The sequence below is a fragment of the Rhinopithecus roxellana genome, chromosome 17, assembly GCF_007565055.1.
Source record: "Rhinopithecus roxellana isolate Shanxi Qingling chromosome 17, ASM756505v1, whole genome shotgun sequence".
Lineage (NCBI taxonomy): Eukaryota > Metazoa > Chordata > Mammalia > Primates > Cercopithecidae > Rhinopithecus > Rhinopithecus roxellana.
The window spans coordinates 55468893-55481711 of record NC_044565.1 but is presented as its reverse complement, the minus strand read 5'-3'; the positions used below and the strand labels follow the sequence as shown (position 1 = coordinate 55481711).

Sequence of the window (12819 nt, the reverse complement as noted above, 5' to 3'; positions counted from 1 at the left end):
GCGTTGGCTGGACCCCCAGTTATCATGGAAGGGTCAGGAGCTGTGTGAAGCCCAAGACAGATGGGTCCTTCCAGCCTTTTGCCCTCCTCCCCCCCATCCCCACCACCACACCCCCACCACCTGCTCTCCCTATGAGGGGAGGGACAGGGACTTGAGCTACACTGTTTGTGACGATCTCTAAGGAAAGGTTGACAGGCGTGAAGATATTGAAGGCACGCAGTCAGCTATTCAGGAAAAGGACAACAGCAGAACAAGAGATAAGTGAGGAAGAACCTCCCAAGCTATGCAGCCACAGGGCCGAGCACGGCGGGCACGGGGGGCAGTGTGGGTCTTGTCAGGCAGCGTGGGCAGCCCATGGAGTGCAGCCGTGGCAGGAATGAGACCTGAGATCTGAGACCTGACTGACTCCAGCCCGCCTCAGTCAGGGTGTGTCTGAGTGTGTAACCCATGCACTGTCAGCCGTGTGCTGTGTGTGTGAGCCACACTGTGTGTGTCAGCTATGTGCTGTGTGTGAGCCACATGCTGTGTGTGTCAGAGCAGTGCACTGTGAGCCAAACTGTGTGTGTGCACGTGTGTATGCCATGCACCGTGTGTCAGAGAGCTGTGTGCTGTGTGTGTGCCCTGAACTGTGTGTGTGCGTGTGTAAACCGCATGCTGTGTGAGACCTGTAGGCTGTGTGGGTGTGAGCCGCACATTGTGGGTGTGTGTGTGTGTGGTGTGAGAGTCGTACACTGTGTGGTGCGTGTCGTGTGCTGTGTGTGTGGTGTGTGAGCCATGGGCTTTGTGTGGGGGGGTTGTTTGTGTGTGCGTGAACCATGCACTGTGTGTGTGTGGTGTGTGAGCCATGTGCTCTGTGTGTGTGGGGGCGTGTGAGCCATGCATTGTGTGTCTGTGTGTGTGTCTGTGTCTGTGGTGGGTGAGCCGTGCATTGTGTATGTGTGTGGTATGTGAACTGTGCACTGTGTGTGTGCGAGCCATGCATTGTGTGTGTATGTGTGTGTGTGGTGTGCAAGCCGTGCATTGTGTGTGGTGTATAAACCATGCACTCTGTATGTGTCTATATATGGTGTTAGCAGTGCACTGTGACTGTGTGTGTGTGTGGTGTATGTGCCATGTATTTTGTGTGTGTGTGTGTGTGTGTGTGTGTGTATGCATGTATGCGAGAGAGAGAGAAAAGGAGGGAAAGAGAGAGAGTGTAGGCATCAAGCACCCCTTTCCCACAAGAGTAACGTGTTTGGATGCCAAAGGGCCATGCCCACCCTGGCTTAGAGACAGGCCCAGAACCCACGGCTCTATTTATCCAACTCAAATCGAGGGCTCCAATTCTCTTCTAAATGGGAACATTTTACCTGCAGATTTATTACAGAGATTGTTAAAAATAACTTTTACCAAGTTATTAGGGTTCATGCTTCTTTTGAGTCACATGAAAACATTTAAAGCACAAATCTCGCTTTCACCCAACATGGCTGCGAGTGCACTGGCAGGTGTTCACGGGCTCCGCAGCCTGAAGCCCAGAGACCTTCAGGGCAGAGATCAGGGGCAGAGAGCCCAGGCTTCCCCTCAGGAGTGTCACGTGCTGGTCCAGGCCACTTTCCACACAAACCACCCGCCCGGGGTGAGCAGAGCCCGGGTTTCCCCTCACAAGCACCACGTGCTGGTCCAGGCCGCCCTCCACACAAACCATCCATGGCGGTGGGATGTGCTGCAGACTGTGGGACTTCTCGCACTGTGTGACCGACGTCATTTGTGTGTGGTTTTGGCGGTATCCCTGCTGTTCTGTTCTGCTGCTTGGTGATGCTGTAAATCGTACTGCTCTTCAGAATTTTCTCATGAAGTGCCGCGTCTAGCTCCTGCCGGAACATGCTGTGGGCCTCATGCAAAGAAAAGTGAGCATATTACCCACTAGGTATAAGGAGCTAGCAGGAGGAAAATTCAGTGGTTTACTGTGTTTTCACATACGCATTGGAGAATAGAGATTGGCTGGGCTCTGTGCATTTGTTCTGAGTTAGAGCAGTACCAGCAAACACTCCCCCCTTACAGAGCTGGAAATATTTGCCTCTTGACGAAAAGCAAGAAAGAACTCCCTGTACGCAGTTGTTCCTGCGGGTATCCCGGGACCCTGACCCTGCTTCCTCCTGTTCTGTTCCCTGTAACTTTCATGTTAGAGCATTTTATAATTTTTGACCAAAGACGGGTTAATATTGCACCTACTTAATTAAAGTTAAACAGCATTATTAAAGAATGTTTTCTCAAAATTAATACTTTTTTCTAGTCCAGAACATACATGTGCAGCTGGCAAGGAGAGGTGCTGTGTTTCACGGTGGATTTCGCGTTGGGATTTACCTGTTTTGAGAGTAAGACAAAGGTAAGAGGCTGAGCAGGCATCCATGCCACCCCGTTGCCATGTGCTTGGTTACATTCCGTGGACGTTAAACTCAGGCCTGTCTGATAGAAGCCACCACCCCTGCTGGATTGTGTGTTGTACAGAGGCCATGCTTTCATAGACTGTCTTCTTTTTTTCTAATAGCTCAGGGACCCAGGATTTCCACAAGCCCTGAGGGTGTCTGGCCAGCAGGATTCACAGCAGGGTCAGTTGGGTGGACAGGGAAGTTGAAGGTGCTGCTGCTAAGGAGGGACCCACAACACTTGAGTAAATGCTTTGAAAAAAACACTCCTCGTTGCCTGCCTTCTACCTGAACATTCGTGGTAACCGTGAACAGCGCCTGTGCCTGGGGGAATTTATGGAGGGCGCATGCCAGGAATATACAGCTGCCGTTAGGAAGGGAGTGAGACCCATTTCCACCCGCATCTGAGTATTCTCCTAACTACATAAGTGTTAAGGAAATGCTTTGCGAGGACAATCCACTGTTTTGTCATATAATGTTTTTCAAAACCTACTCTCTGTGTTAATTAAGAATGAATGAAATGGAAAGTGTTGGTAGGATAAATATGGTGGTTGAAAAAAATTTTCAACAAATTGAGTTGAAAGACCTAATTGTCTTTTATTAGCAATCCCGAATCAGGCAGCATCCCCTTTACAAAATAGAGCCCCGTTCGTTTTCTCATCGTCATTTCCTGACTTCCGTGTTCAGGAACCTTTGGGTGCTCTCTGCAGTGAATTGGTCATTGAATCTGTAGGTTAATGAGCACTGGGAACTGCGCCTTCTTTCTGAGAAGCCACCCTCACTGCGTGGCCTCTCCACAAAAAGCAAGACAAAAACCCCTTCCTGGGCAGGGTCTCAAACTGGTGGTTTTGCCCCCGAGGGACACTTGGACATGTCTGGAGACATTTTCTATTGTCAGGACTTGGTGGGGGTTCCTGCTGATATCCAGGGCACCTGGAGGGTGGAGCCCAGAGATGCTGCTCAGGGCACAGGGCCCTGCACAGGGCATGTTCGGGGCCTACTGGTCAATAGTGTGGAAGTTGAGAAACCCCGGCTAGGGCCATGGGCTATTTCCTTTACAGAATTCCAGGGCCAGAAGACTTAATGGGGTCATTGTTCCCCTCCAAGGGCACATACCATGTTTGTAATGACAATAGCACATATTTGCATAAGCGCTGAATAAGAAGAAGGGATTTCACATCTGCCGTCCAGTGTCCAGGTTCATAATTCTATGGACCCTAAAGTCACAGAGTGAGAAGTAGCTTCCTGGTTCCGCTTAGGTGTTTTTCCCGCTGTCCCTGGCCTGCCATATGCACCTGCCGGTTCCAGGCTAGGTGACTTGCTTTGAATATTATTTGGAAGCCAGATCTGTGTAACCTCACTGTGCATGTCCTTCTGAGATAAGGGAGGTCATGAAGCAACTATTCAAGCGTAAGGACACACTCTCCATACAGCTTCTTAAATAGAACACCTGATTTGTAACTTCTGCTTCTTGCTCTGTGTTTGAAGTAATGAAGTATTCCAGGTAATCTGAGGGGAGACTCCAAAGTCTGCTTTAGAGCAGGTTTGCATAGCCCCCTCACTGCAGCCCCTGGGGTCCTGTGTGTCCCTCCTCTGGAAGGAGCCTGGGAGCTCCTCCTTTCCAGGAGAGAAACACTGGCCCACCGTCTCCGTTGCCTGGGTCAGCATTCACCAGGGGCATCTCTCTGTGCCTGTGGTGCTGAGGGTAATGTACTTACAGGCCCTTCCCAGCCAGCACCTCTCACCCATGCCCGGGGCTCAGCACAGTGTCCAGAAGTCACGAGTCTCCCCGTCGTGATTCTGCCAGAAGGTCTCACCATAGGAAGATCCAACTGAGTCTGCAAAAATGAAAAGAACATCCATCACCACGTTTAGCCAAGCCCTGAGCCTTGTACCTGCAGGGGCTGGTTTTCACCTGGAGTGGCCGCGGGGCTCTCGGGGTGGGAGCGATGTTTGTGAGTTTCCAGGCTGTTGCTCAACGTGATGACACATTTCCTACCTTCGTTTCCCCGGTGAGTTTCCTTTCTTCCTGGGCTGCCCTGTGCCTTTCCTCCTCGAGGGCCTTTCCTGGAGCCTCTTCCCATTTCCCTGGTGTGGGAGTGATGCCAGGCACAGTCAGGCAGAGCTGGGCTTGGGGCCTCACAGGGCACTTCCTATCATTTCAGACAGAACTATCTCCAGAGTCAGCCCTAAAATTAATGCAGTCAACTTTTAAAATAGCTGTAATTTGTTTCTTAATGCTGTGCAAAATGCAGTTGTGAGCCCGTTGGTAAAGCAGCAGTGTTTTAAACTCCTGGTAACCAGACCGTCCAACTCAGCTGAGCTCCTATAATCAAAGTCCATTTGTCTATAGCCTTTAGTGCCTCTTTCTGTTTGACAGCATGGGTATCCCTCATCCAAAATGACCTGGGCAGTGCCAGAGTAAGCATGCAGGCAGTCCGGGGGCCTCTTTGCCTGCGTGCTAGGCAGGTGGCCTGGCCGGCTCCAGCCCTCCTCCCGCTCACTCTCCTTCCAGGGAGGAACTTTTCACCTCCTCAGCTGAGGGTCTCTTCTGCTCGCTGTCCTCTCCACTCTAGGTCAACTTTGTGTAAAGATTCAATGAAGATGCCTTTTTGTGGTCTGAATCTGAGGCTCAGAGGCCCTGACCTGCTGACCTATTTTCCTGAAGGAGAGCACTGGACCTCACATTTTTCTTGGGATTATTTCTTTATTTCAAGGAGTTCTGGCCTAACACTGGTTTGTTGAGTCCACTCAGACAGCAACTCAGCATGAAAATAGCGCATGACAACATAAACATTTGTTCCTTGTAGTTTACTTGGGTTTATTATAGAATTTACAATATTTGAATTAATATTTTTTGAAGGGAAGCTTTCCCACCTTAACTATGAAGGATAAACCAATGAGTTGTAAATTCATAAAATGTTGATAATTTTGCTTTATTTGGCATCTTGTCACTCATGTCAATGTTGGAGGACATTTGTAAGTTTGGCATCAATAGGCTTCCAATTATTTGTATATTGATAAGAACATCAATATGATGAATGATATGAAACAGTTATGAAAATAAATATCATTTAATATGAAATGCTTCTAAATAATTATTTAAAATGTTGTTTTCTCCAATGCCCATGTGCCCTCTGTATTAGTTATTAGAAAAAACATCAAATAGATTACGTGGCTACAAATATTTTGTTTGGGAGTTACCATGCTTATATTCACAAGACAATTAGCACTTTTACACCACACTATACTGTTAACTCAGGACATCTGTGTATTATTTCTGGGTCAAAACTAGACCATGACATGGCAGCAATGCCTATTCACCAAACTCTTGCAAGGAAAGAGGTTCTGGACTTGGGAGGCCAACCCAACTCATCTGCTGGGACATCCTGCTTCGAAGCCTGTGTGTGGTCAAATTTCTTGATTGCCCACCTTGGCTTGCCAGAGAAAGACAAGCAATTATTTCCAAGCCTGAATCCATTAACCATCAACCATCTATTTTCAACGTTGAGAAAAGAGTTAAGCAGGAAAACAAAAATGTGTTTGACCACGAAAATATTTTCTGCACTTACAACATAAATGAGAAGACCGTTATCTAATCTATACGGCCTAAATCTCTAGATGGAAAGTATTTTTTTTTAATTAAAGAGGATAAACTAGAACACCCTCCTAGCTGCTAGAGATGGAGGGCGTCCCTGCCCCACGCAGGCAGGTCACCTGCCCTGTCCAAGCGCACTCCAGGCCGGTAGGGCCTCTGCATGACGTCCACATCCTCTTCTTGCTCTCTGGATTAGCACTGACTTCCCTCCTATTCCATGTAATTAATCAGAAGTGGGAGACAATATCAACAAGAATAGAACCCGCAGTGGTGTGAGAGAAGCGGAGACTGACCCTGGGTGCGCACCAGGCACCCTGGGTCCGGGAGGCGTCTTGCCTGAGCCCTCAGCCTCCACGGGGCTCAAGATGGGGCCCGGTCGCACATGTAGGACTGAAAGCTGCTGGAGAGGTAAAACCACCACAGGATTTACTTGCTCTTGGGGGCACAATGAAAAGCTAGCCTTGTCTCTAAATGGCAACTTCTATTCTAACCGTACCACCAGGTCACTCCCCATACCACAGCAAATTACGATTCTGTATTCAGGGTGATCAGTGCAGACCCTCACAAGAGTGTCCTGGTGCTGCCCTGGCCCCCATGGGGCCTGGTCCTTAGCTAGGAACAGGATTCCTGTGGGGCTGAGTTAAAGTTGATGGAGAGGAACAAAAAGATCCGTTTTTAAAAGCTGAAAAGGAATTGTTTGTTGTGGGAGACACAGTGCAGCCTTGGCTTTGGCCTGATGAGGAGGAGCAGCAAGTGTCTCCACAGCTCCCTGGAAAACACCAAGAAATTAATCAAGCTTGAACTGAGAGTGCCTCAAAGTCCCTGGTATCATGGAGTTGCCTGGTACTGCCCATGGCACCTCCACCATGAAGGACTCAAGGATTACCTTCCATTGTCGGTGTGTTAACAATCAGACAGCGTTACAGAGGAAGTATTACCTTCCACTGTCAGTTATGTTAACAATCAGACCGTGTTACAAAGGAAGTGAGATGTGATTATCATCTTTAACAACCTGAAACCATCACAGTAATATGTAAACATTAGCATGTTTCATGTAGCGTGCACTCAACTGCAAAGCTGCTCTTTAATTACTAAAACTACGGAAAAATATTTACTGTCTTCCAAGAGGGAGAACTAAAAATCTGGCTTCCCTTTAGCTTTTATCTGTGCCACGGGAGGATGGGTCCACCCGAGTTTATCCCCCAGGCTGTGGAACAAATAAAAATGGCTCTGTTGTGACTGGCTGCCAACAGCGTCTCTGGAGCTGTGAGTGGAGCACATGCCACACTCTGATCTAGAAGGTCCAATCGCGCTTTGGAGAAGGGCTTAGAGTTGTGAAATTAAACTGTTACCCAGACCACTTTTAAATAAAGTGTGCAGAAATGCCATCCATAATGGAAAAACAAGTTCGTTTTTTACAGAAACATTGCTATTATGAGATGCATAAGAGAAAAACTGTGAAAGAGTTAAAAGAGGCCACCAGGGGCGATTTGGAAGGGACGATTACGAGAGGAGCCACCATGTCCCCACCACATGCTCTGAGAAGGGCAGAAAGAGAGCCACACCTGTACCCACAGAGCCCCGACTTGTGCCTGGACCACTTGCAGCCTATCCCAAACCAGAGACGCTGACGAGATCCTTGTCCTCCATTACCCCAACAAGAGCTAGATGGTAAAATTGGGACACAATTTTAAGCATATATACTGGATGTGTATGCCTCATGAGGAAACGTTGTTCTCAAATCTGCAAATGTTGAGTACAGTTACGGTGCAGTATCAATGGACCAAAAAGACAATAATCATATACCTAAGTCACTTCACTGTGAGGACCATTTTGAAGTCTTTAAACAATAAACAGGACTTTTACGTAGATATTTTTGCACTTTTTGTATATAATGTTTTAATAGCAGTTTACGATACCATGCAAAATATTAATTTAGGTTATTCCCAAGACCCTATCCTAATAGGAGTAGACCACTACTGAGCTCTCTTTCTTCAAAATCAAATTTGAGCCAAAGCCTCTTACTGCTGCTCACAGAGTTGTCTGAGTATTGCTTATTTTGTGAGAAATTAGGCAAAACCTCAATAGCCAAGACTGCCTGCCTTCTCCTGATGGATGAGCACATACCTATGATCACAGGTCCCTCCTACAAATGATGGATAATAGGTCCTTTTAAAGGCAGATGAGACTTACCTCAGTGTAAGAGGCTGAAGTCACAGCCTTCACTTAACAGCTTGCAGAGAGGGTGCTTTGGCGCTGCCCAGACAAGGTGGAATGGGTGTGGAGTGTGGGAAGAGGCTCTCCGGAGGCAGGTGCAGTGGGTGGAGCAGGGCAGGGGTGGCTTGGGCAGCTCCCTCACTGGGACAGGCCCTCCAGGCCGGCTGTGGCTGCCGTCTGCTTCCGGGGCTTGCGTCAGTGCCCCAGTGCTCACATCACACTCTCTTCTGCTCACGACAAGAATGGATACACGTGTTTCACTTCTGGAATTGATGACCATAGGGTATTAGTCCATTCTCATACTGCTATGAAGAAATACCCAAGACTGGGTAATTTATGAGGAAAAAGAGGTTTAATGGACTCACAGTTCCACATGACTGGGGAGATCTCACAATCACGGCAGAAAGCAAAGGAAGAGCAAAGGCACGTCTTACATGGCGGCAGGCAAGGGAGATTGTGCAGGGGAACTGCCCTTTATAAAACCATCAGATCATGTGAGACTCAGTCACTGTCACAAGAACAGCATGGGAAAGATCTGCCCCCATGATTCAGTTATGTCCCACTGTGTCCCTCCCACGACACGTGAGAATTATGGGAGCTGTAATTCAAGATGAGATTTGGGTGGGGACACAGGCAAACCATATCACATGGGAAGCAGTGACTGAAGCATGATTTTGGAATATTCTGTTTCTGCACAGTGTCTGGCAATTCTAATTCTGAAAGGATCCTGATGCCCAAGTCTGTCCAGGTGGATTTGGGCTCAGTTTCCTCACTGTGAACATGGAAGAGACAGAGAAACTGTTCCCTAAGATCCTATGAAGTTCTAATTTTCCTAAAACCTACAGGAAATGTGTGCTTTGACACTTTGGCATAAAATGCAGAGATTCTATTTAGCTCCTGGATTTAATATAAAGTAAAAGATGTGGCCAAGAATCTTGAGGTTAGCATGTGGGCAGGAAATAAACCCGTCAATGGTCAGATGGGATAAAAGTGTTCTTGAAACTTTTTCCCTGTTTTCTGCAGCCCCTTTCCCTCTCCTGACACTTAGAGAAAAATATGTTCTTTGTTTAAAAATAAAAGCTTTTAATGGAAATTCGACCTATGGCTTGCTAAAAAAAAAAAAAAAAAAAAAAAATTACTGTTCCCTGGTGGAATTTTTCTGGGAAGATAAAGATTTATTATAATGAAGTATGTATAATTAAAGACTACCTTTTATAGAAGACATCCATTAGGTCTTTCTTTGCTGTAGCCTTTTTTATTTATGGGAGTTAGAGTTTGTAGAGTACATTTCATCTTTAAAGTACCTTAGCAAACATTAAGTAATTTTTGCAGTAGTATTAAAAGGCAATATTTTTAATTTTTAATTTTACATTTCTCAAATTGGTTCATGAAAAACTAAGGTTTAGTGGTTCACATATAGCCATAGATGGGGTGGTGTCAGTCAGGATTAAAGTTTTTCATTTTGTCTGCACTCTCGACTATGTCTTATATAATATAGGAAGAACTGGAACTTCTAGTGAATTTTTCCGAAGTTCTCCAAGCACAAAAAGGAGCAATGCTCATAAGATGTTTTAAGGCTGTGTACAGGAAAACACAAGGGAAGACCAGAGGGGGCCACTGCAGGCGACGTGGGACTGAGGACGGTGGATGCTGATGCATCCTCAAGACATGCGGAGCAGCTACTGGAGGCTGGACCGTGGGGCAGGAGAGCTGGGTGGGCTGGAGGAAGCCACTTTGCAAAGATTGAAGAGTGAGAAAGTAGAGACTGACAAATCATCACATGCTAAATGTCGATTTAAACATTTTGTGAATGTCTGTTGATTTAACAAGGCTGTTTAATGTAGTAAGAGATGCTAATTAAATAAATGGACTCTTGTTTATAAATCACTAATTAATTTTATTCCTTTACAGAATGTGCTCTGGAGATTTAAATTCTCTCAGCTTAAGGGATCTTCAGATGATGGGAAAACTCGAGTAAAGCTGCTGTTTCAGAATCTGGACACCAAACAGATTGAGACGAAGGTATGGGGCATGGGGCGTGGGTTATTCTGCCACCCACCCACACATAAAGTACAGCTCAGATGGTCTGCTGGTAAAAATCTCCATCCTTCCCATGCACACATACGTAAACCAATAGGTCCCGAAGCACAAGTCCTTCTTAAAAATTAGACAATAGATACGTCAAAAGAGCCTGTCCAGGTCAAATGTCCCTTATCTGAAATACTTGGGACCAGAAGTGTTTGGGATTTCAGATTTTGGAATGTTTGTGGATTAGGTACTGATTGAGCATCTGAAATCCAAAAATCCAGAATACAAAATGTTCAAATAAACATTTCCTTTGAGCATCATGGCAGCATTTGAGAAGGTTGGGATTCTGGAACATTTAGCTTCAGGCCAGCATTCAAGAAGGTTGGGATTCTGGAACATTTAGCTTCAGGCCAGCATTCAAGAAGGTTGGGATTCTGGGGCATTTCAGTGTTTGGATATTCAGATTTGGGATGCTCAAGCTGTACAGGATGTTTCCTATCAGACAGACGTTTATATCCTAAAATAGTGACTGTTGAAACAAAGTATTTGATTTGACTAAAATGTACAAGCATCTTAGTAAATATTAGCAGGAAATCAATATTTTAAAATATACCAGAAGTCAAAATTTAAAGGAAGGGTTTTACAAACTGTATTTTGTTTGCACCCTGTATGTGATAAATTGACTATAATATTGAGAACAAACTTCTTTGTTAATTAAAAGACCTTAGACCTTTTAAATTCATTGCCTGGAGGTGACATTGTACTATTGACAGGTATTGACTTTTACCATATTTTATGTATAAATATGTTGCCCACAAGCCAGTTTTAATATAAACTTAATAAAACTAAAGATTAAATTTACTAAACTGAAAAATAAATTTTAAAAAATATGAGACTCATGAACACATATTGTGTGGAAACAGATTGTCAATACTTTGCAGACATTTTTTTCTCTGATGGAATTAATCTGAGCAACACGTCACATGTGGTATTTTTATATGTGAAAGTTCAGGTCAACTTTGATCCTCTCTTCATTGATCTCAATGAAATGACAATTTATAGCTGCTTTTAAGTACAACGGAAATTGTATGTGATTGTTTGACATTTTTATGTTTTGGAAATTGACAAAAGTAAAACCTGATTGCAGATGGTACAGAGGCTGTGGCTCCTGGGGTGGGGGACAGTGATGAGGCAGCAGCACTCGTGCTGACCCCAGGGCCCTGAGCAGGCAAGGCACTGACCTCTCAGCAGGCTGCCCTGAGCCGCATCCTGGGGTCGTCAGCCACCAGCAAGCTGGGAATGTGGAGAGAGAGGCTTGACATCAATTTCCATCTGATCTTTCACTGGCATGGATGTGAATCGATCAGGGATGAAAACAGAAGGTTCTTCCTCTGGTTTGTTTATTTATGCAGCTGTTTGCCTTGGGCTCCCTGGCAGGGGAGGAGCCCCATAACCTTTTGCTGCTTTAATCTTGTGGAGCTCTGAGTCTCGTACTGTGAGGGCGCGGGAGGTCTCCGGTGGCCATGAGGGTTTCGTGCCTGCGGTGTCCCTGTGGCTTTCTGAGCCCCTCTCATCCCCGGGGCACAGGCTTCAGGACCTCCAGCAGCTTCCATGGCATCTGAAACACCCTTTTAACAGTGTCTGTTAAGGTTAAATGTTTTTGTGTTTATTTGTTAATGATCAGTCAGCTCTTGATTATCTGTTAATAAAAGGAGCATCAGTATCAGGTCACCTAAGACAGAGGGGCTTGAAATATGTTAGATTCACGTGGGACAGAGGCTTTGTGACAGGCGTGGCTGCCTTGTGCTGCTGTGTTTGGATCCACCTATTTCCATCGTGGGTGGGTGGAAAGGAGAATGCCCCAGGGAGTTCCAGAGGCCACAGGGATGGACGCAAGATTCGTAGGGCTTGAAGCTTAAACAATTCATGGGAATTTTTTTATGAAAAAAAAAAATGTAAAACTGCAAATACAGCAACCTAACTACACTTAGAAATGAATGTGGGGCACATTAATATGTCCCTACAAACCTCCACCTCCATTTCCCCACACCGGATCTCAGAGCCACCCAAGGCCTCTCTGTGGCACCTCTGGGGCGAGAGGGAGGAACTTGGGTAGAGACAGGCAGGGACCTCACAAGAGCAGTGACCCAAAGGCCCTGGGCACGTCGCTCGGGTCCCCCAGCTCCCTGGGCTCTGTGCAGTCAAGGACCTCACAGCTTACACAGGAAGAAGAGGGGACACAGACGAGGATGACAGCATTTCCCACCTTATCCCACAGAGTAGGAAACAGACATGTGGATGACTGCAAATACTTAGTGCATGGGTGGCCGTGGGCATTTTCAGAAGTCACCTCCATACACTGAGGGTCTGCACTTGTCAACATACGAGATGTACAGAAAGTTAGAACACGGCGGCTGGGAAATGAAAGCTCTAGAAGCTAATGTAGAACACGGCGGCTGGGAAATGAAAGCTCTAGAAGCTAATGCAGGACACGGCGGCTGGGAAACGAAAGCTCTAGAAGCTAATGTAGAGCACGGCGGCTGGGAAACGAAAGCTCTGGAAGCTAATGTA

At 46.2% G+C, this 12819-nt stretch overlaps 1 protein-coding gene across 1 annotated transcript in view; it reads left to right on the top strand.

Annotated features, from left to right (window-relative positions):
- Positions 1-12819, top strand: part of SNTG2 (syntrophin gamma 2) — a 383842-nt gene that overhangs the window by 345329 nt on the left and 25694 nt on the right. Inside the window, exons 15-16 of the mRNA XM_030921522.1 lie at positions 2273-2365; positions 10132-10242. Coding sequence (XP_030777382.1) covers positions 2273-2365; positions 10132-10242 — 204 coding nt within the window. The remainder of the gene's footprint in view (positions 1-2272; positions 2366-10131; positions 10243-12819) is intronic.